Here is a 23,641-nt window from a genome sequence, read left to right as displayed (position 1 = left end):
CAGCAACCGCCGACGACACCAATCCGGATCACATGAACAACTATGCAATGCCTCACTCCCGGCAACGAAATCGCCAACCTCGGGCCTCGAGGTTTGAACCACTGAGCCAGCGTTGATAAATGTGCGCCCGAGCGCATGGATCCTCCATTATCATTACAAGAAATTTCGCGGCACTATAAACTCCCCTGAAGAACATGTCCACCGACAACAAAGCGCTACCCACAAGGCAGTAAAGAATTATCCGAGCCCTGCAGGTCAATAACTTATCTCACCCAACTTATGTGCAGTCTTTTCCTTCCACGCAATCCTCTCCGCCTTGCCGCCTCTGTACCAAACCCTAGGGTCCTAAATGCATAGACGTAGCTACCTTTAGGTAGCTACAACAAAAAGTACGCCCATCTTCCCGCGAGGGGAACCCTGATGTGATGCGACGCATCGGGGCGGTTTAATTGGTGTTTCCATTGCGTCGATTCTCTAAATCGCGTAGGATGCATTGCATCACATGCGGGTGTTCTCATACGCGGGAAAGATGGGCGTAATTTTCATTCTTTTACTGAGAGAGACAGAGACTGGTTGCCATTTTCAGCGGTTGCACTTTACTTTGAGCACGACGGCTTTGTGGTCGCTGAAGTACACGGTCAGTGGATCGCGAGCGCTGACTGAACCGCCGCAACGTGCTACCCCCTTTATATTCACAGCGCCTGAAGGAGAGGAGACAGCGGAGGAGAGTCGCGCATGCGCGCACTTGCGCGCCGGAGCAGACGCGAGCGGAGCGAAGCGCGCGCGCAGCTGTTGTTATTATGTTAATGAGACGGAGTGAGAGTGTTGCGCACAGCTGTCGGAGAGAAGAACAGAGGAGAGTTGCGCATGAGCAGGTGGTGTGCGGACGCCGACGCCGGAGGGAGATACCCCCGAGCAAGAGATGCGTCGCATCTAATAAACACCATTCCCTGCCTTTGCCCGCCGTTTAACGGTACCACAGAGCTTTGAGAGAGACCGTTACCCAGCTGCAGCCTTTACAATCATGTCTCGTTAATATGGACCCCGTTAATGTGGACTTCCCGCAATATGAACGAAATTTGCAGCGACCGGTCTGTCGCCATGCAATTCTGCCCCGTTAAAATAGAAACCCGCAGTCCGGACTATCGGCGGCTGTTTTGGGGACGAAACGTAATAATACAGGCACTTTTGTCGCGTTATTATGGACACGGGTCCACAAAGGAAAAAGTAGAACAAATGACTGGTGACCCCCGAGGCCCCAGCGCGTACCAGGAATTTACTTTTTGCCGAAATATGCATTTATCTCGGAACGCTCTTCCTTCTAGTACCATAGAATTACATCGAGAACATTCGTGATCAGCTTAGTGAAGACAGGGTGACACCCTTTCCCCATCAAACAAGATTGCCCAGTGCGGCATACACCGGAAAGACCAAGTCATGAGGCTCAGGACAAGATAACAGGATGATGATAGTTCGTGCAAATATCCGCCGCGCATAAAAGGCAAGGCAAGGTCAGTTCGGTTTAGGCACTGGGTGGTGTTAAGTGTAAACGGACCGATCTTTCCGTAATGTTTCCTTAAACGATTCTATCTAAAACAAGGTTTCCTTAAACGAATATTCCTCAATGTTTGTGCTTTTGATCTTGATTCGTTATTTGGACGACTCACATTGTTGACGATTTTTCTGGAGAACGAATGTGTCCATAATAACGAGACATGACTTAGTATACGCGTAATCGAAAAAGGCTGTCGACGCGGCCGATTTTAAGGCTTTGTAGAATTACGATGCCTCCATGAAACTTTTTCTCGTTTCAAACAAATGTTTTGTTCCCTCTCTTTTAATGGCTTTGTTACTTCTTTTTGTGAAGAAGTGTTTATTAGAATTCATTATCATTTTCACGAGAAGTTGCGAAGAGTTGAAATATTCAAGGGAGTGTTCTTTACACTGCAGAGGCAACAGACATCGGCCGAAGCACGGTACTCGCCGACCGGTTTCCGAGCAGTACAGTCAAACCCGATTACAACAAACCCGGATATAGCGCATTATGCGACAAATCAAACAAAAGCAAATCCGTTACGAAAATGCATGCTAAACATATTCCTTTTAACGGAGTTCACATCGGATATATCGAACATGGCACGCCTACAATTGCGACCGAAATGTATGGCGTCTCGGAGCGGCGATTGAGATGTTGAGACTCGCATGGAGCGACGTGACGCCCGACACCTTCCGTAACGATTTCCGACGCACGGGACGCACGACGGAGCCCATCCAGTCAGCCAACATTGCTTCGATATTGAAGGACATGGACCTGAAGTGGTGCTAAGGGCGCCTCCGCCAAAAATAAAGTGACAAAGAAAATCACCGTTCTTTTGCGAAGTAGGCAGTGAAGGCGGAAAGTAGGTTTACTGCATGCAATAAATGGATTCTTTTGTGCAAGGTAATGTCATACTTTACGTGTTCCTTTCTCTATGTGAGATTGACAGCTGGGGTCCGTGTATAGCGAACTCGTAACAAAAAATTCGTTATAGACGGGTTCGGGTATATCGAACTATTGTATATATCGAACTAATCGCGACGCATAATATAGTTCGCTATATCTGGGTTTGATTGTAGTTAACGCTGTCAGTGACTTCAAGAGGCTGATGCCCTCGCATGAATGACATGTCCTAACGCAGAGGGCGAAAGCGTACATTTCTCGAGAACAGGGTGAAGCTTGAATGCAGTCCTTTGCAAGCTACATGCTTAGATCGGCGTTTCGCATATTTCTACTCACGTCATCAGCAGCCTTATTTCCGGATCCTCCTTCTCGGCCCTCGGGTCTTCTGCAAAACACCGAACAGTGGTTCCTTTAAAAAGAAATCGGTGCGACGAGACGATCTGTGGCTGCCCTTTTGTGCGCTACCGGAGCAGTAAATAGTTTACGGCAGGCGAATATTTTAAAGCAATTCTTTCCACCACCTAAATAAGAGAAAACAAACAAAGGAAATAGGGAAGACTGCATTTTCAGTCTTTGTTACAACGTGGCGGACAGTAAGTTGGAAGGGGGGAGGGTTGGAGCTAGCAAGAATGCAGTGCAAAAAACTTGCAGGGAAAGATGTTGTAATATGTATCATACCCAGAGTGTGGTGTACATATTTATCAATATAGTTTGAGCGGTTGCTGCTCCTCTACGTTGTTTGATTACGAATATGAAAACAATTTAAAATAATTTGTGCACTCGTTCAAGTGTCGTCTCCTTCGTAGGATCTAGTAATACATCACGCATTGCTCTCTGACTACATTGCACTTGCGTTAAGATTGGAGAAGTTCGTGCTTGTGAGCCCAAGGCCGCAGATTCCGTTCCCGGCCGCGGCCGCCGCTTTTCTGATGGCGGCGAAAGCGAAAACACCCGCGTGTTCGAGATTTCGGCGCACATTGAAGATCCCGAGGTGGTAAAAATTACTCCGCAGTTCTCCCCTACGGCGCGCCTCATCGCCTGTGTAGCGTGGAAGCGTCGAACCTCATAATCAATCAATATTGAGGAAGTCATAAAAAAGATGGGAAGTCATAACATGAGTTGTCTTCGTCTTTGCTTCAAGTGACGTACTGCTCATGAAGTCACGATCTTTTGTAAGGTACCTCTCAGTAACAACGTAACGGGTGCGGCTAAAAATCTTCAGTGCACCATCGACAATAACAGGCTGTTCTTAAGCCAGTGGCCCTTCAGAGGCCTGAGGTGACCCCACTACCTTTGCTACTCCACGTGACGTGACGAAGAGCGCCGTAATTGTTACGCACGCGCTGACGTGAACATCTAGCTTACATTACCATCCCCGTCCCCAGACACTGCTGGACTTTACTTTAAGGTTAGTTTTCCCTATAACCTTTAAGCCGTGTAGCTCAGCTAGGGTTCAGAACTACACGTCTTACCTGGCCAATTGCAAACGCGCCTCGAGAAGCTTAAAATCGGTTCATTGGCTCCCCTATGAAGGCGAGGGGAAAGGGGTAAAGCAAATAAAAAGATATTTTCACTGTTCAGGTTTAGCAATGGGTGGTTTTTGTCGCTTGAGTGAAAAAAGGAGAATTTTTCGCAATGTTTTCTTCATAATAAAGTTTTTCTCGCTCTCTCTCTCCCTCTTTCCGGCAGGTATTCTTTCACAAAAAAAAAATACCTCGAGCTCGGTTAATTTGCTTCATTATGAAACCACCCCAAAGACTTCAAACTCCCATAACCTACATTTTAGACCATTGAGAGAAGCGTCTCATACCAGAATGCTTCTAAAAATCGAATTGTTCTTACGCCACACTGTCACATGTAAGGACCGGCATGCTAAATTTTAGTGGCTTACTGATATGACCTCAGTGCGCACAGACTAATGCTTGTAGCGCGTAAATTCTTTCTCCTGCGACAATTCTCTGGCCATCAACCAACTTCAACAACCAGTTCGCTTATTGCCGAAAACATACGAGCATTTCTTCCGGAAACGCGGTTGAAGGGGATGCAGAATCGCATGCTCTATTGAACCTTTTCGCACTAGGCCATGTTCTATTTTATTAAACAAGCCATCATTACTGTCACTTTTAATTAAATAAAATTAAGGAAGGGTCTCAGTTATAACTTGGTACACGCATTTAGTGAAATTATTACTCGTAGTTTTATTATTAGGTACCCATTCGTTAATTTGTTTACGTACGGAACGAAAACGACAGGTACTACGGGTACAGGCCCGTTGTCAGAGGCTTCTTATGGTCCACGGACATAAAACTTCCTCGGGCACTTAAGACTGCTCACGTGCTTTGATGGCAAAAGCCTGGCGATACGAAACTACGAGTTCTGTACCGCTCCACGGTATTTTTGTCTTTCTTCGCTTTGTTTTTTTTTTTGCGCGAAATACTTGAACTGGCTTCTTTAACTGGCTTCAACTGGCTTCAATATTTCAACTGGCTTCTCTTCTGCTACACTGTGTATACCAACGTTTATAGAACCACGGTCAGTTTTAAAACTCTCCGCCACCGCCTAACCAGCAATGCAGCGCCCGAGCGACCCACAGCGCCAGGTGGCGTCGCCGTCGCAACCGGCTCCCTGCAGCCGCTGGGTAAACACGAGCGAAAGCAGCGCGGGCCGCAGCTGTACTGCCGTTGGTTCTACAAATGTTGGTGTATACGGCGTCTCCTGCTTCGCTTTTGTTTCTCCGTCTTACAGCGCCAATTACGCCTTAAAGCAGACTGCACACGCCACACCTTCCCTAGAATCAGGGTTATGCACGGCTCCTGCGCACCTTTTCTACGCACATGGAAGCACGTTCGGGTGTCACACTGCACGCAACATTCTACAACTTTTGCGTTCCCAATTCATAGTTTTGTGAATTTTTCGTGAAGCGGCCGCATTGCCCCTAGATGCTGCTTATGCCTGGCCATTCCCCCAAGTGTGTGCGTGCGTGTGTGAGTGTGCGTGTGCGTGTGTGCGTGTCTGCGTGCGTTTGCGTGCGTGCGTTTGTGTGCGTGTGTGTGCGTGCGTGTGTGTGTGGGTGTGTTTGTGTGTAATGAAGAAAGAAATAACAAATTTGCTGCACTCTGGCAGCTTGCAGAGATCGTAGAAATACAGAAAGAAATCTTGGGCCATCTCCACTAGCGTGAAACGTGGAGAGGGCCGAAGCAAGCAGTGTATAAGTGTATTCTTGGCGCGTTGGCATTTTTGCCAACGGAGATGAAACCGTTGCGGGGTAGAGGTATACAGATTCGCTGTAAAACGTCTCCTGTCTCTGAAGCATGAATCGCTCTAGCGCAAGGCGTAAACGAGTGTCCCAGTGTTTTTTTAGCCCGCGTTGCGTTCTAGGGCGAGGACTAAAAAAGTGTCCCGGTGTTCCGAGTACTGTATCTGCATTACACGACGGTTACGACGACGACATGAGATGCCTACAGCCCGAACCCCTAAAAAAGCACAGTTGTTAGCGGACTGGGCTGCAACTGCGCAGACTCGGATTCAAATCACATGGGATCACGCATATTGTTTTTCTTTTTTTTTTACGCTTTACAACCACGGCCGTTTTCTTGACCGGACATATACAACAGCAGCAGCGACAGGGGCGCTTTCTCGAAACGGGTCAATTGAGGCCTTCGCGGAGGGGGGGAGGGGGGAGAGGGGCTATTCTGCTACCAAGTTCTGGGCGACACGTAGATTATGCAGTTAACTTGTAAGATACGGGGTGGTTAGCAATGCTTTTGCAAACGAGGAGGGAACGTTCAGTTTCAGTGGCGGCTCGCAATCAAATCACCCAAACAATCAGGGAAGCGTTGGACCAAGCGTAACCTTCAGCGTCGCTCACCCCCGCCCGCCGTGCCGTCGGAGGGTCGCGAGTACTTGAGCATGGTGGCCCTCTGGAGCTCGAGGATAAGTGCTCGGGCCGCGGCCGACATGACGGTGACGGCCAGCGTGGGCCTGGCCAGAGCAGCCAGCAGTGCCGTGAAGACGGCGAACAGGACGGACAGAGCCAGGGGCCGGTACACGAAGCCGCTCCAGCCGAGCAGCAGTAGCGAGACCCGCCGCAGCACCCGTGACCGGTCCATGGTGACGGCGAAGGCGGCGGAGCAGATGAGCGTGATAACGCCGTCCTGCGCAGTGACACGAGGGCGAGCATTGCACGTGCAGGCGCTGGTCTCTTTAAAAAAAAATGGGCCACAATAAATTGGCAAGTTCGCAAGTGGGAACTGTCGAATAAGTTCATAGACGCTATACACTGAGCTTCTGTAAAATCGGCTTTCGACTATACCAAAGAAGGCCCCAGTGCCTCCTATTCGACACCGTAATTTCGAGCGTATAACCCGCCCCAAAAATCTGAAAATTCCAGGGGTTAAGTACAGGTGCGGGTTATATGCGAGGTACTTCCTTTAGTGCAGCTTCACCACAATGCGCGTCAAGCCGTGATGCCCCTACAGCAGGTACGGTTATCCCATTGACATAGTTTATTTTGCACACACAGCTCAACAATATACCAACGTTAAAAATGTATGCAGCAAGCCATCATCTATTTACGTAGTGAGCTAGGTGAGTAGTTTTGCATACACAAATGTATATTGTTATTTTAGTAGTAGGTTTGGCTTATCTTTTGTGTATGAAATGTGCGGGCAATACGCGGGGATATATTTTTTATTCGTCGGCGGAAAGTGGTGGGCGGGGCAGGGTTATATGCAGGGGCGTGTTATACGCGCGAAGATACGGTGCTTCCAGATGACCCTACCCATGCTAAAGACGGGTATACATTGCTGGGAGTGCCTTTTTTAGGAGCACCTTCACTTTTCACATGACTACGTATAGGGAGTAATACGCAAATATAAAGGCGCTAAACCATACGCCTAATATCTCAATAAAACCCCAGTGTGCCTACGAAGACATATGCATCGCTGGGAATACATGTTTGAGGAGCCATATAGGGAGTCACAGGAAAGTGTGAAGGCCCTGGGCTCTTGTGTTTAATATCTCTATAAAACCCAGTGTATTCTATACAGCCCTATACACCGAGCAATTTAGGTATGGATTCCCGGCAATTTACACCGAGCAATTTAGGTATGGATTCCCGGTATGGATTACCGGCCGATTTCCTTGACAAGTATTGTGTGCAAAGTATTTGAGCATATACTCTTTACTAACATTATTAATCACTTAAACAGATTCTCCTTGCTAAGCCCTTGTCAACACGAATTTCGTACCGGTTTTTCCTGCGTTACTCAGCTAACAGAGCTTACTCACGATGTAGCAAGTGCATTAGATAACGGCTGCTCGGTTGATTCAGTTTTCCTGGATTTTAAAAAAGCTTTTGACGTTGTTCCGCATGTTTTGTTGGTACAAATGTTATCTTGGTATAATTTGAATAAATCAGTTATTTCTTGGATTCAGGAATATTTAACCTCAAGGCACCAGAAAGTAGTATTAAACAGTCAACACTCGCACGAGATAGAAGTAACATCAGGTGTACCCCAGGGATCTGTTTTGGGCCCTCTGTTGTTCTTAATTTACATAAATGATCTAAGTGTTCACATCTCATCTCATGTCAGATTATTCGCTGATGATTGCGTGTTATATAGAGTTATTCATAATAAGAGTGATTGTTTTGCCTTGCAAGATGACCTAAATAGGGTTGCAGAGTGGTGCAAAAAATGGGGTATGCGTATAAATTGGCAGAAAACTGTACATTTGTGTTTTTCAAGAAAACGTACTCCCCATCAAGTTAAATACACAATTAACTCTGAGTAGCTTTCATATGTACCTGAGTTCAAGTATCTTGGTGTTTTCTTTACCTCCACTCTGTCGTGGCACCGCCGTATTGAATATATTTCCGCCAAGGCATGTCGAGTATTAGGATTCTTGCGACGCAATACAAAACATTATCCATTCCAAATTAAGCAGCTACTGTATATTATGAATGTTCGCTGTATTCTTGATTATGCTTGCACTGTATGGGACCCTTGGCTAAAGAATGACATCCAGAAGTTAGAAAGAGTGCAAAACTTAGCGGCCCGTTTTGTGTTCCGAAATTACACTAGGAATTTCAGTGTATCGCGTGCGAAAGAGATTGTTGGATGGGAACCATAAGAAGAACGTAGAAGGGCTCTTAGGCTGAAGTTATTTCATATATCTTTCACTCCAGGACTGGCATAGAGCGAGAAAAATACTTTTTTAGGCCTGATTATGTCTCTTCACGCTTGGATCATGTGAATAAGGTAAGAGAAATGATGTGTAAAACAGATGTCCTAAGAGTCTTTTTTTCCCAAGACCATATCGAATTGGAATCGGCTACCTCGAGATACTGTGACAGTCATGTCTAACGATGCATTTTTTTTCATGTTATGACCCAATTTTTTGTAACATTCAAGTTGTGTATTCAAGTTGTGTATGTTGTTTAAGTTTGACTCTGCATTTATTGTTAAATCACTTGCATTGATTAGTGTATATTTCCTTGTACCCCCCCCACTGTAATGCCACAGGCGCTGTTTGGTACTGAATAAATAAATAAAAATACTGTGCACAAATGCATCAATGGGAACAGTATTTTCGCGGGGAAATTTGAATGTGTGATGGCCCAAGGGCTCTACCTTAAAAACCTACGCAAAACCCCTTGTATATCTACGGCGCACTATACACCAAAATACATCGAATCTACTTAACGTCGTCTTCGGTACTACGCACACTACTTTTTGAGGAGCCATATACGCAGTTTGACACTGACGTAGAAAGGCCGTAGTGCTCCTTATCAATGACCCTATAGGATCCCGTGTATCCGATTGAGCCCCTATTTAGTCAACCTCCTGAAAGACACTTTCACTTCTATACACGTATGCATTGCAGGAAAAATGCTTTGAGGGGCAATATAACAGTCGGTATGAGAATACGATGACCCTAGTGGCTCATATTGAATACCTATAAAGAATCCCATGCATTCCCGCAGGGCGTTATACACCGGGCCCCTTCAAAGTCAGCCTCATTAATATAAACAAATGCATCATTGTCAATATCCGTTTCAAGGGCAATATAAAAAGTCATACTTCAATGTATGATGGCCGCGGGATATTTATTAAATACCTCCATGAACAATATGCATAACCTACGGAATGCTATACAGCGAGCTAACTTACGTCGGCTCCCTTACTAAACACAAAGACACTGCTTGGAGACGTTCTTCTAAGTACGTATAAGGGGTGCGTTTGAATACATTTTTTCAAAGCATTATTGAATGCCTAATACGATAATATGGAGCTCATAGGGCCTTACATTGAATATCCCTACAAGCCCCATGTATTCCTATGCAGCGCAATTGAAGACGACTTCACTAGTATAGACAAAGGCATCACTGAGAAGAAATGTTTTCCAGGGGCGGTGTGAAAAGTCAAATATCTAGGTATCATGTCTCAAAGGTCCTTCATTACAACCTTATTGAGACCCCTCGTAACCCTAAAAAGCGCTACAGGGCGTGTGTGTTGAGAGAGAGAGAGAGAACAACGTTATTTAGCCACACAAAATTGCGGCGACTACGTGCCGGATGGGGTGGTTCCCTCTTCACGGGACCCATATGCTACCGCGGCTGCCTGGCCCCTGGAGATCAGGACGAGCTGGTCTTCCAAGGCGGGGCTGGTTAGCAAGGTCTCCCATCGCTCGTTAAAGGGTGTGGGAAGGGTAATTGAGGGTTGGGTAAGGGGTGGAGGGATTGCCTCGGTGAAATCGCACTCTCCGATGACGTGCCGGAGCGTGCCCACTTTCCCGCAGAATCTACACTCTTTCTCGTATATCTCGGGGTACATTCTGCTTTGGAGATAGGGGTGCGGGAAGGATCCTGCTTGTATTTGGCGATAGATCGTTTGCTGTGCGACTTGTGCGGGTCAGGGTACCGCCGTCTGCCTTCCCTGTAGTGGCTGATGATCTCCTTGTAGGTCGTTATGGCCTGCGGCTCGTGCTCGACTGCCCGGTGTTCAAGTTCTCGGGCAAGCTGGTGGGCGAGTTCGTTGCCCTCCAGCCCTGAGTGAGCCGGTGTCCATATAAGTTCGACTTTCTGCTCGGGTATGCGGCGTATTCCTCCCTCTAGTATTCTGAGTGCCGTCAGAGACACCTGCCCTTTTCTATAGCTGGCATACGCTTTTTGCGAGTCTGTGATTATTTTGCTCGCGTTAGGCAACGTGAAATTCGGCTTCTCCACTATGCACAAGTACGTTGTCAGAAAGTCATTTTTTAGGCGATCGGAATAGTATAAGCGCTGTCCCAAAAGACTTCGCGCGACCATTGCGCAGTCCAGAAAATTCAACTGCGTTAAACGCACCAGCATTGAATTCAAGTGAGAGGAAATGGGACGAGGGCAAAGGCAGGTAGCGGAGAACGGATAGGGGGATATGTGACAGGGGTAGCACGAGACAACATTTGCAAGGAAGCAAGCAGATACTAGGCAAATATATTTATTAGTGGCGTAAAAACAAAACTCACGTTATGCTGACGCGCTCTAAGCGCGCAGTGATAGAGTTCCGGCAGGTGACGATAATGTCGCTTGGGAGAAATATGACATGCGCACTCCTGGCGTGAAGGACGTGGGGACGTTATAAACCGTAGCATGAATTCCAGTCGCGGCATTCCCATAGTCAACGGGAGAAGCAAACCCTTTGCTTATTTCACGTGTTTTTATTTGCGGCATGGCAAGGATAAGTGCCCTTTGTTTGATTAAAGTTGTGGAGAGCTAGGCTAAAACGGCCACATTATTCTGCTGCTTGCTTGCTTTTTTTTCTACAGAGGCCTGCCCGCCATCCATAATGAGCAAAAGGAAGGACGCCGTCTTAAACCAGCCTTATGTAGTGCTAATCTACAAATGCTGAAATTGTTAAGACAAGCAAAAAAGAAGGCAATAAACTTGGCGCTTCAGGGGAAAAAAATCTTAACGCGTACAGTAAACATTGCGCGCTCATTCCTGCCTTCAGCCCGCTGAGGAATTCTTCACGCCATCTTGTGTAAAAAAACAGGTGGTCGTTGTTATTTACTTCCAAAACAAAGTTGCGGGTCACAGGCAGTGCAGTCGCCTCTGGTTGACTGAAACCTCCCGCAGAGGTTTCTAACCTCTTTTGTACAGCCTAACGGATCGCAGAGCTTTTCTCCAACCTTTTTTCATCTTTGAGCATTAAGGACACACAAATACTCGTTGACCTTAAGTTATTCCTTAGAATCCCCTGGAACCCTGATCTCCTGGAGCTCAGAACAAAATTTCAGATGGGATCATTGCACCCTAGTTGTGTAAGCATAGGGTGGCTATATTAGGGTGATGCCGTCCAACAAACGAAGTTAACGCAAAGGGATGTAGCTGACCTACAAAAGTTTGTGCAACCACATTCATGGCGCGGCTGCATTAGCGTTCCGCCTCACGTCGTGTTTTACGCCGCCCACGAATGTTTGCGCTCCACGTAGATGGTAAATAAACAAGTGAGCAGCCATGCAGCAGGGCCAACGCCCTAGCTGTGGAGCGGTAGGTTGGCTAAAAGTACCGCTCTTTTCACTCAAAGAGTACAAATAGTGCACTCGAATACTCAAGCACTTTCTCTTAAGCACTGAAAGCTCGATTTGTACTTGTGGGGCATGCTTGAGGCATGAAGAAGCAATATTTGGCATTTCTTGTGAGAGCGCGATATATAAATGCACTTAGTGCCTATCGTAAGAATTTTCAAGACACTGAGGGTCTACTTGGATTCTGAAATCTGCCTCGAAGCTGGCACCTTTGTTTTTGTATGTGGTGGCCAGGACACCATCGCTAATTTGATATGGAACTCTTCCACGAAGGCGCGGATTCAATTCCCGGCCACGGTGGCCACTTTTCTGATGGAGGTGAAAAGCAAAAACGCCCGTTTGCCCGAGATATCGGAGCACGTTAAAGATCCAGAGATGGTCAAAAATTAATCCGGGGCCCACCCCTACGGCGCGCCTCATCGCCTGCGTTTCGGAGGCGCGTTGAACCCTACAATCATTCAACGACATAGAACTGTTCTAAAGACCCATTTCCCGTAATGGGCACTGGCGAGCACTGGTAGTAGGCGATGGGAAGCTGGAACGTGCAGGTTCGGAATCGCTTAGCGGAACGAGCAGCCGAGGTCACCTTCAAGCCGCCCGGCCGCGGCGGCCGCTTTTCTGATGGAGGCGAAAAGCAAAAACGCCCGTGTGTACGAGATTTCGGTGCACGATAAAGATCCCCAGGTGGTCAAAATTAATCCGGAGCCCTCCACTACGGCGCGCCTCATCGCCTACGTTGCGTCGGCGCGTTAAACCCCACAATCAATCAATCAAACCTTCAAGCCGCGGCTTTTGGTCATCAGGCCTCCATAACTCCGAGTGTGCAGAAATACAGTTTTCTCTCTCCCTCTCCCCTTCCTGGTGATGTCTAATGGTTTCGCTCGAAAGCCGGAATGACGCGAAATGAGAACTATACGGCGCACCTGATGCCTCTTTAAAGGGACACTGCAAGACTTTTGATAAACGCTTTCACTGTTTCCTTCGCGTCTGGAAGCACTGCGAAAGCTACAGTTATCGTCAGCACGGAGCGCGGCACCGCGTGATTTGCTCGTCGCACCAGATGCACCTTCCATTTCTGCTTTCTTTTTGTGGCTTTATTTTTTGGTTGATATAAAAAAAAAATGTGCATTGCTGCAACTGGAGGAAACCGGCCAACAGCCGCTACATGGCCCCAGTGACGTAATTCAGGCCGTCGAAGAACGTCATGACAGGGAAAGAAAGACAAAATCTTTTGAGCGATTTTCCAAGTTATCTGAGGGGCATAGATCAGTAATTTTTGGCTGAAGTACTTTGCGACCCCTAATCTAAGTACTGGGTGTGCTGGGTTTCAACGTTCTGCAAGCATTTAATATTTAAGAAAAAAAGTTCAAGAAAGTGTTGCAGGGTCCCTTTAATTACTTGCGCCCTGCGGCGTCTTCCGGGGCGCTGCGAACGGAGCCAACGAGACAAGATCCCATCCTTTTGTCAATACCTAATTTCTGTGAACTTCAAATGCCATACTATGTATATCTTCTTCTTTTCGAAAGTAAGGTTACCAATCCTTTTGCAAAATTATGCTCTAAAAAGGCATGCTGTCAGCATGCACTCTGTCTTTCAGACTTGTCTTCTAGCAAGACCAGTCACCCCTTGGTAATTCCAGCTTCACCCCACGTAGAACTTTAGCCATTAGAAAACCTCTTGCTTCAGCGAGGTGAATGTTCTCTTCATTTTAGGTGTATAGGTTTTTATTCCATCACAGAAAGCACAACGGGTTGGGTATCTTAGTCGCAGCATGCACTCATCATTCAGCTGCTAGCAATTGCTGATAGAAATCAGTGTTGTCAGCTTGCTCAGCATCCGAAAACCGGCGTGTTCCTTTTTAAAGTGGACGCTTCTTAGCGGGACTCAAGGTGTCCTGTCAAAAATACTGATGCAATTCTCCATAGATCGGTTGGCCGAGCGGAAACCTCTGAAGGAAACAGGCTTTCGTGATGTCAAAATGGTTACTTTAAAATCGTGAAAAAAGGAATGTTCCCAAATAGGACAATACCCGCATCTGTCACGAACAACAAGTACAATAGTATACCTTCATCACATAACCCACGTATCGCTATACGTTTAGATCGTTCGTAGATGCGTTTACTTTGTGCGCCAAAAATCGTCGCTTGGGTTCCGTTCTGCGTTTGCGATGTTGGTCTTCGAAGCTTTGACGATCCATTGGACGCACTTTAAGCAAAGGTTGGACTCACTTTCAGCGAACGTTTTGACACACGTCCGACGCAGTTTCGATGACGGAAAGCTTTTGCGCTGCTCTCAACGTTTTTAGGAACGGATGATAACACATTTTTTTTTGGTCTGCTGTACTGGTTCCTCGCTGGCCATCTTATTCATAGGCTCCCATTGACTTCAGCGTTCTTATCTTTTGCGACACAACAGCTCTGTTGCAACTTTTTTTTTCATTCCTAAAATGTATTAAAATCTCTTAGACAGATCTGTACATCTTTGGAAACATCACAATTGTTATGAGGACCGCTCTAAGCCCTTTCAGTGTTGCATCTATACGTGACATCGCGTTAGGAAATAATTCCGTAGAATACAGGTTATTTGTCATGCCTACTTCTGTAAGACTGCCGGCTCCATGTGTCGGGAGGTGTTTCTAAGCACGGTCGCAGTACTACGCAGCAATGAAGAAACACTATGAAATAAAATTTACTGTTTCTCAAGGGTAAAAGTGGAGGTGTAAAAGGTCGAAAATGAAGCATAAACCATCTCCAGTGGCTGTGAATGTAACTCAATAGCGTTTTTCCAATTGTGTGACAGACTCGGAATGAAAACTCGCTCTTTCTTATCACATTGTACCCCCCCCCCCCCTTCTTTTCTCCCTCCAGTCCCTTCCATCACGCCTTCCAATTTCCTCAGTTTGAATGTGGAACTGGCCCCTTACGCCGCCAAAGTGGTCAGAAAGGTACCGCCCGAAAGCTATAGACGGACCTTCCGAAGACGACTAATCGCCTTTGAGAGCCAGGTGACGTACCCCGTAGTACATAGAGCCGACCTTCTTGGCGGACGCGATGCCCAGGACAGGGAGGACGACCAGGGGAAGTAGCGCAGTGGCTTGGGGGGGAATCACCACCGACAGCCACATCATGGCCATCAGGAGCACCATGTACACGCACTTGGAGATCTGCGCTCGCCACAAACAGGACAGTGAGGGTTTGGCTGATGTGCAATTAAAGAGACATAGAGCGCACTGGCGTGACAATATAAAACGCAGTACTGCATGTACAGAGTCACCCGTACTGGCGGAGGCATCTTTTCTTACGCTTTTATGTTGTGCTTTGTTTTGATATATTTGTGTTATATTTGTTACATTATACTTGTGTTATATTGTGTTACACCTATATTCTGCTCTGTTTGTTCTTTCTGCCACCAGAACATGGCCAGTTAGCACCTTATGTAAATTTTACGTCCCTTCACGTTAACTCTTTACTGGCATGCCCATATATGCTTAAACAAATCTTCTACCTTGGGGGTGGTCAAAAAATTTTGTTAGCATGTGCTATTCTTTACAGCGTGCATGGAACATCTCTGAATCGTACTGGGCTGCGTCGAACTTTTTTCATGCTCAGTGTATTTTTATGCCCAGTTCTGGAATTATTTTCTCGGCGTATACCGGATTGTAAAATAAAGCCTACCGCAAAAGTTCTGAAAACGCCTTTAATCAGGAGTGATTTACGAGTAACTATGAAGTAATTGGTTCCCCTCAGTTGCGAATTGCATTCTGTAGAGTTTACGTACCGAATGCAACGGGTAATTACGATAAACTAGATAAACAGAAATGCACTTCAAGCCCAGAATTGCGGTAAAAAAAATTAGAGCCGTTCCACTCAATGTTAACGCCGTCTGAAGTGCAAAGCAGCGATACGCCATAATGGGCTGTAGCGCCGTGATCCGCGCACTGGTGCCACCCAACGCATTTCAAATTTCCCTCATTCGCTGTGCTCGCGCGCCCCCTGCGTGAAACTGTGACAGCAGGAGTTCTGTTCTTTTTCTACGTACTTTTTCTCCCGCACGTGCCCGCGTTGAACTGCCACTTCTTTCGCTTACTATCGTAAAAACCAACCCAACGAGCGTTCCTGATAAATTAACGCTGGCGCTGCAGGCTAATTACGTATATTTTGCCTCAAATGATCCTGCAGTTTCTTTTGCACTAAAAACGGAGGGATGAATAACAAGCGTCAGCGCTTCACGAGCTTCGAACGCTTATGACCATATAAACCGCTTGGCTTTCGAAGCCTCTGGGTTACGCCGCGACACCAGCCGCTACGACAGAATGCCGTGTGGCTCTTCTTGTGTCCAGAGAGGACGCTACGATGATACGGCGAGCCCATATAGTGCTCCGCACTTAATTAAAGGGACACTGAAGTGATTTGTAAACATTGCGGGATTACTAGCGCAAATTGTAGTTCGGAGTCCGTAGGCATTGTTTTGACCACTCTGGCCGCGTTCACGCAAATTTATTTAGTAGAAAAATCAATTCGAAAATGCTGTCCTCCTCTCTTTACGCTCGCCCATTTTCTGTGGCGTTTTCGTGTGACGTCAGCAGGAGATGAGCTGGAAAATGGCTGCGCTACTGCACGGTTCGCCGACCAGCCGACCTACCGATCGAGTCAGGCGGCCCAGCATTTCGTCCGCCGGCCGCGGACGGGTCGTCGCTATTCGCTCGCTCAATTGAAACTAAGCAACAACACCTTTGTGAATGAAAGAATGTGCCTTTCCTTACTTTGTTAGTTTGTACACTGTGTCAAACTCAGAGTCCGGGTCGCTCCACACAAGCGCTGCACAAGTGCACATGCGACGCTTCGCTGACTTTACGCTAGTAGGAAAATCTAAGGCCAATTGAAGGCGGGAGAAGAGTCAGCGAAGTCAATATAGGTACTAAGAAAATAAAATCACCTGAAACTCTTATCGCACAGCGCAAAACTAGGGAGCAAGAAGCACTTTTTGCGCTGGGTAAACAAGCACAGCGGTCAGCAGTACGACCGCACATCTGCGAACGCTTTTCCGTCAAAGAAATGCAATTGCTAGACGTGAGATATTGTGGAAGTTTGGGGGAAACTTACTGCAGGAGCGATATACAACAAATAGTCACATAAAGTACTTAAAATGCTTAAAATAAATAAAAGTGTAAACTGGTCATGCATTATATACCTTATATATCCAACCTGGCCAGCCGCGGCTTGTGGCCTAGCGGTCTGAGGCGCTGGAAGTAGTTTTGAAAGTCGCAAGTTCGAAGCCCCGAGGTTACATGTATATTTTTTTCGTAAGTTGATTTTTTCGTATGCGGCCGATGTTTTCTGAACTGAGTTCACCATTTTTGGGCTGTAACGTTCACTGCTCCACGAGCGAGATCGCAGAACGCGCGCAGCCTGGCACTGGCGCGCTAGCGAGTTATCGTTGGCGTGCTGTTGCCACAAGCACCGACTGCTTGCGGGCAGTGGGCCCAGGCCTGAATCAGCACACCCTTGGCCTGGTGCGAACTAGCTTTTTACGAACAGACATTAGTGAGGCAAGCTCCGAATATGCGGGAAAAGCGCATGGCATTTGAGAGTCTGCGGTGACGCGGAGGGCGTTCATCCACTGCGTAGGCCTCGTCTAGTGATTTCTACGATTCCAAGCCGCCCTGGGAGGTTTACCTTAGACATTTGACAGCCGACAACATGGCAGAAGCGTGGTACGGCGATAATTGAGAAATCGAGAATGCCCATCCAACAACGCCATCAGATGTCAAGCATGTTGTTTTACAGAACCGAAACCGAAACGTTTGATTGCTAACCTTGGGCATCGTCCAATCACGGTGCCCCCCCCCTCCTGACGTCACAGCCTTTAGTTGGTGCGGCCGCCGCAATTTTTCTTCTTTCGCGCTTTGTAAAATAATTACCGATTTGTCAACCGGATAAACGATGAATAGTGTGTTAATTTGAGCCAGTCTACACAGTGCAAGCAAAAACGGGAGCTTGACAAATTCACTTCAGTGTCCTTTTAAACGGTGCCTGCAGTGGTAGCTGACAGGATAGTTTTGTTTCTCACTTTCTTGTTTTACAACCTTGCTGCCCCCCCCCCCCTTCCGCGCTCACAGGTCTTTTAGGTGCGAGTACCTTAGGACCGCAAAATCTCCGTCCGCGTCCGCGCGCATAGCATTTACAATCGCAAAAAATTACACAGGCACCGGCAGTATTCGAGCCTGTCTAGTAGACCAGGCAGAGTTAGTGTCAGTCGTCTTACCCATTGGGCTACGACCGTGAGTTACTACCTGAGAGTCAAACGGCTTACTCCCTCGCCTGTGACGGTGCGGAGTACCTTTGGGCCTCCCAATGTCCGTCCGTGTCCAGCCGTGTGCACACCACCATCAAGCGAAAATCAAGCGAAATTCGATTTGAGTCGTGAGTTGCAGTTTTATTTAGGGAATATTCAAGATGCAACTCACGGCTAAAATCGAATGACGGTCGGGGTGCAAATCGGATTTCACTCGGAACGCAACTTGGATGTCATTTCGATTCCCCGTACTCCGCACCCTCGCCATCATCCACGGAGTGGAGATGCTGCCATTTTTTGACTGCCCTGCCCCTGACCATTGTTCCGCCCGACACGCCGCTCCGCGGTATGGTTGGTACGCCTGTATAACCCAACAGGTTCTCTGCGGACCGTCTGCTATGAATGACATTTCTTCTCGGGACCCCTTTCTGACGCCCTTGAGCCTGGAAAGAACCAATCAGCACAAGCAAGAGGAAATTTACTGCAATCCTGATTGGCTGACTTACTGCTGGCTGACTTACTGACGTCTTGTTTTCGAGTAAAGAACCAGCTCCTCCTTCTTCATCAACCTTATTTCAAGAGAAAGCTGTGCTCACGTCACATTCGTGCAGAATTCTGACGTTGGTTGTACAGAAGGATCTAGATTTGCTTTAAATCCCATTTTAACGTAGACACATAGAATGGCTGCATCCATAAAATGTCTCTTGTTCTATTTATTGAGTTTTCTACACTACCGCGGAAATCAAAACATGCTTGACAGCCTACGTAATTTTTCGTAGACATCATGCACGCCTATCACAACGCCAATGGCTAATGCCTTTCTCTGCTGAGCCTAACAATGCGGGTTGGACCCATACGGTGGTTGCCGTTTTTCTGGTGGAGGCAAAAAATAAAGACGCCCTCGTGATGAGATTACGGAGCTCGTCAAAGCTCCCGGGAAGGCCAAAATTTATCCGGAGCCCTTCACTACAGCGCGTCTCATAACTAAGGAAAGAATTCACACCTTCTGTATTGCATACGTTTATATAAATCCAAGCAATCGCATGAAACAGTACTACTAGCAACTCTCCAATGCCTGCAGTAGGTGTTCTCGTATCCTGGCCTTCCCGTGTCACGTGTGAAGAAGCGTGACTGATAGCGTATTTTACAGTTACACCTGCCACCGCATAACCACCAAAATCAACGCCAATATCGTCAACAGGGGCTTCAGGGAGCCTTGTGAACCTGCCAGTGGCTCTTTGCTTCCATAGCATCCCCCCCTTACTATATTAACGAAATTATGCTGCCTACTAACACATTAACTGAAGTGGTCATGTATCGTCAAGAATTGCATTAGATGGCTTTCGTGCAACGATTGCCGGATGTTCACAAACGCCCGCAGACAGAAAATAAAGGGAGACAGTGGGCCAGCTTTATGTCAAGCAAGGACCAGTGTAGCATCGGGTTTTCCGGACTTGGCTGTTTTGGAGCATATGTCAGCAGAGGGGGAGAAGGGGGGGGGGGGGTGGCCTAGGCTATGTCGACTGCGCCCGGTGAAATAAACGAATCTGCGGTTGCTTCAAACTCGACCCTGGTGACCCTGTCTCGTTGAGCCTCTTAGGGCTCAACGAAAACCCTTTCGGGCTCGTCAGAGCCCTCGTTGAGCCCTTTATCCGTTCAGAAACGTCGTAGCCGTAACTACAATACATTCTTACCGGGCACAAAAAATAGGCTACGTCTACAAGCGAAGCGTTTTTTTTTTTTTTTTTTTTGAAGCGCTTCGTTTCTCTGAAGAGTTTGTAGGACGCTTGTAGAACGAAAACCCCAACTCTAGCAGCGTAAATCCGAATAGTGTCGGTGGTCTACCTGGTGTCACATTGCTTGTGGGAACGTAACATGAGTGGCACTAACGAGACTGGCTTGCTGAATCTCACCTGCGCCTTGAGGACTAGCAGCGGGGCCAGCATGAAGGGAGCCACGTATCCGAGCAGCATCCGCTGCGTGTGCCAAGCGCTGGAGACGCGCTCCAGGTCGCGGGCCCCCACCACGACAACCGAGGGCCGGTGCGGTTGTTCAGCGGCCGGGGGCATGGCGTTCAGAGGCTGGCTTCAGTCGCCCGCGTCTTGCTTGGACACGAAATGGAATGGGTGGGGAAGGAAAGGGGAAATAGCGGGTCGGCTTGGTTTGAGAGTACGGCGCTACTTCTCGCTTTCACCCCTGAAAACCTCACCCGGTGATTGAAAAACCTTGCAGCGTAAAGAAGCTTCTTCTTCCTCCCTTTGTGCCCGGCTTTCAATGATGATAACGCTAGTAATGTTAACGTGCTGTCCTGAAGTATGCTGATTCCCCTAACTCGAAAAAATGTTGGGCTGCTTTATGCACGCGAGTTGCCAAGAAACTAAGGCTAAATAAGGAGGCAGCCTAAATAGGGACGTCATGAATAGACTAATGCTGCAGCTGATGACGACGGTAGCGGTGGTGGAGGCGGTGTCGGTGACAATGGTGGCGATGACGACGACGACGAAGATGATGATGATTGCGGGGATGGTACCGCGATGATGATGGCCCTTACGAAATTACTCCTAACCCCGGGCCACAGAGGGGGATTGGCCTAGAAGAAGTACCTTTAACCAGACTGTCTCTCATGTTCCCAGAGAGATATAACGAAGAATGCCAAAAATGCAAATTACGAGCAGACTTATTCCACACAGTCTGGAACTGCCCTATAATTTGGCAACAGAACACCTACCAAACCTCTAGAGAGTCCTGAGATTTAGCACTGTCCAGCTCGGACCTTTCGACCCAGCGTGAGCTGCTAGAGAGAGCCAAGCTGGGAGCCTTTGCTACTGGAGTCCTGGAAATAGGACTTCCCCCATAACTCTTTCCACATTCCCGTCTTCCTATTTTCAAATAAAGTTTACTCTCTCTCTCTCTCTCTCTCACTTAGCAATTCAATTACACAAAAAAAGGAAAGAGTAGAATGGCAGTAAAGATGTAGCCTAAATGCTGAAAAAAAAATCGGGGAGGGAAGGGAAATGGACAAAAAAAAAATGTGCTCCCCTCAGTCTAACGAAGACGATGGTTGCAGGCGAAGCTTTCTGGTGAGGGATTCTTTAGTTGGTCAATCCCACACTGTGTGTACGTGTTGCACTGGAGGTGCGCACCCCTTTTTTAGAACACCTACAGCCACTCTCGGGTATGCTGCAATCAGCAGGCCTAACGTTTAGGTTTGGGGTGTGTACGGCGCGAATCGGTACGTGCTGCGTCGCACTCGCTTCGACCATCTCGCAATGGAGCAGTCGGATAGGCGCCGGCTTCATAACACGAGGGACCTCCAGGTTCGATTACGGCGACTGAAAGCGTTTTTTTTTTTCTTCCGCTTCTCCCAGGATCATCATCGCCAGAAAAGGTTTCTCTCCTGCGATGCGCATTGGCGTACAACGGCATCATTTACGGCATTAAAGCTTTGCTTTAAAAACGACTGCCGACTTCGGTACTCCCTAATGCGAAGTTTGAGCATAGCGCGAACTGTTGTCTTCTCGGCGACGGTGCGTAGCTGCTGCGTTTCAGGATGTGATTGCATCACCAGCGAACGCGCGACGGTGCACGCTACTGTGGCATACGAGAGTTTTAGCACTCCGTGTACTCCGTGTTGTACGTGCGTGCCGTGTTGACCGGGACCCGTCTGGGCACGTGCATAGGGGGATTAGTTGCGCGGGCCGGCCGTAGCCATGCCCGTGCATTCGTTGCGGTGGGTGGTGCCCTCTTCACCCTTGCCGCGCGCGCAGGCGCAATCGGGTCCTGGTCAACACCTTAACTACAGCACAGACGGATCATCATCATCATCATAATCATCACCAGCCTATTATTGCACATTGCACGGCAAAGGCGTCTCCGATTAATCTCCAATTATCCCGGTCCTGTGCAAACTGCGACCAAATAATCCCCGCAAACTTCTTGATCTCATCCGCCCATCTCTGCCCCCCCCCCCCTGCAACGCTTGCCTTCTCTAGGGATCCACTCTGTTACCCCAATGACCAACGGTTATCTTGCCTTCGCGTTACATGCCCTGCCCACGTGGATTTCTTCCTAATTTCTACTAATATGTCCTTAACACGCGCTTGTTCCCTGACCCACCCCGCTCTCTTCTTGTCCCTTTTTGTTACACCTATCATCTTCCGTTCCATTGCTCGCTGATTCGTCCTCAATTAAAGTTGAACCCTCTTAGTTAGCCTCCTAGTTTCTGCCCCGTAGGGGAGTACCGGTAAGATGCAGCTGTCATTAACTTTCTTCAGCAAGGACAATGGAAGGCTGCCCTTCAATATCTGAGAATGCCTGCTGAATGAATTCGCACTGCTGAAAGCGGGGCGAATGAACAGCGTCCGCTGCAACCGTTGCTTTTATGTTTGATATGGTGAGGGTCACGTTTGGGCGCGACATATGTAAATCGTTCCAAAGGTGAAACCGTGCTGAAAGAAAGGAAGCAAGGTTAACCAATACAAATGTACAAATCCCCACCACACTAAACTCAACGACGTAACTAATAACTCAGCGATAAGTGATCGCCCCGCATTCTTTCAACACAAAAAAAGGCTTATGTGCCATGTAGTTTCTTTTTTTTTTTTGTTCGACATATTCCGTGACACGAACGTTCCCCGTACCATACTGCCATTCCTTTGCTTTCGCCTTTTTTGGCGTAGGCTGACAATATGTGAGAAGCAAGCTCCAGGAAACTGCACCTGAGAGGTTTATTCCAAGCCCCTCTGTGGATCAAGTGGCCGCTTTAGACGTTCACATTAGTACAACTCCAGCGAGATCGAAGATTAAAAGATTGACGGGAACCTCTCAAATTGCGAGTTATAGCGATATTGAGGACTGCAGGTGTGAAGGGAAGGTGCGGGGGCGGGGGTGGGCACAAAATGGAGAGAATGAAATACGGGCAGCATTCCACACGTTCAGTAAAGTGAAAAAAAAAACTTCATTCATTGGCATCGAGGAAGCTCAAACTTGCCGCCCGTCCTTGTCCTATGAGAGAAGCGGGCACGATTCTCGTACTATGGCTTACTCCATCGCCGAATTCTCACGTACGTTTTCTCTGACGAAACCCGTCAGCCTTGTTCTAGTAAAAAGCTAAGGAACCCTGCTTGTCGGAAGTGTGCGAGACCTCAAAGCTTTGCTGTGAAAACAGCTCAAAAAAAGAGCCTCTTCTCAGTTGATTCTGCCGGATGCCTGCCATGCTTTTTTCCGCGAATGTTAACAACACAGAAGGAGCAGACAGGGTTATCAAAAATGAAATAAACGTAACTACTCTCCCGTTTCTGTGCCCAAGTACACTGCACACGCTGAAAGAAAAGGACA

At 47.6% G+C, this 23,641-nt stretch overlaps 1 protein-coding gene across 1 annotated transcript in view; it reads right to left on the bottom strand.

Moving 5' to 3' along the window:
• LOC144146569 (Na(+)/citrate cotransporter-like) overlaps nt 1–20,373 on the bottom strand; it is a 51,127-nt gene extending 30,754 nt beyond the window's left edge. The window contains exons 1-3 of the mRNA XM_077678512.1: nt 20,218–20,373; nt 15,024–15,173; nt 6,309–6,594 (exon numbers count right to left, since the gene is read on the bottom strand). Of these exons, the coding sequence (XP_077534638.1) occupies nt 6,309–6,594; nt 15,024–15,173; nt 20,218–20,373 (592 nt within the window). The remainder of the gene's footprint in view (nt 1–6,308; nt 6,595–15,023; nt 15,174–20,217) is intronic.
• Nucleotides 20,374–23,641: the final 3,268 nt, after the last annotated feature.

Source organism: Haemaphysalis longicornis, unplaced genomic scaffold (assembly GCF_048455015.1).
Source record: "Haemaphysalis longicornis isolate Haplotype H1 unplaced genomic scaffold, Haemaphysalis longicornis Haplotype H1 scaffold_7, whole genome shotgun sequence".
NCBI classification, from domain to species: Eukaryota; Metazoa; Arthropoda; class Arachnida; order Ixodida; family Ixodidae; genus Haemaphysalis; species Haemaphysalis longicornis.
The sequence above is the reverse complement of the archived record's forward strand: the minus strand, read 5'-3'. Positions and strand labels throughout refer to the sequence as shown.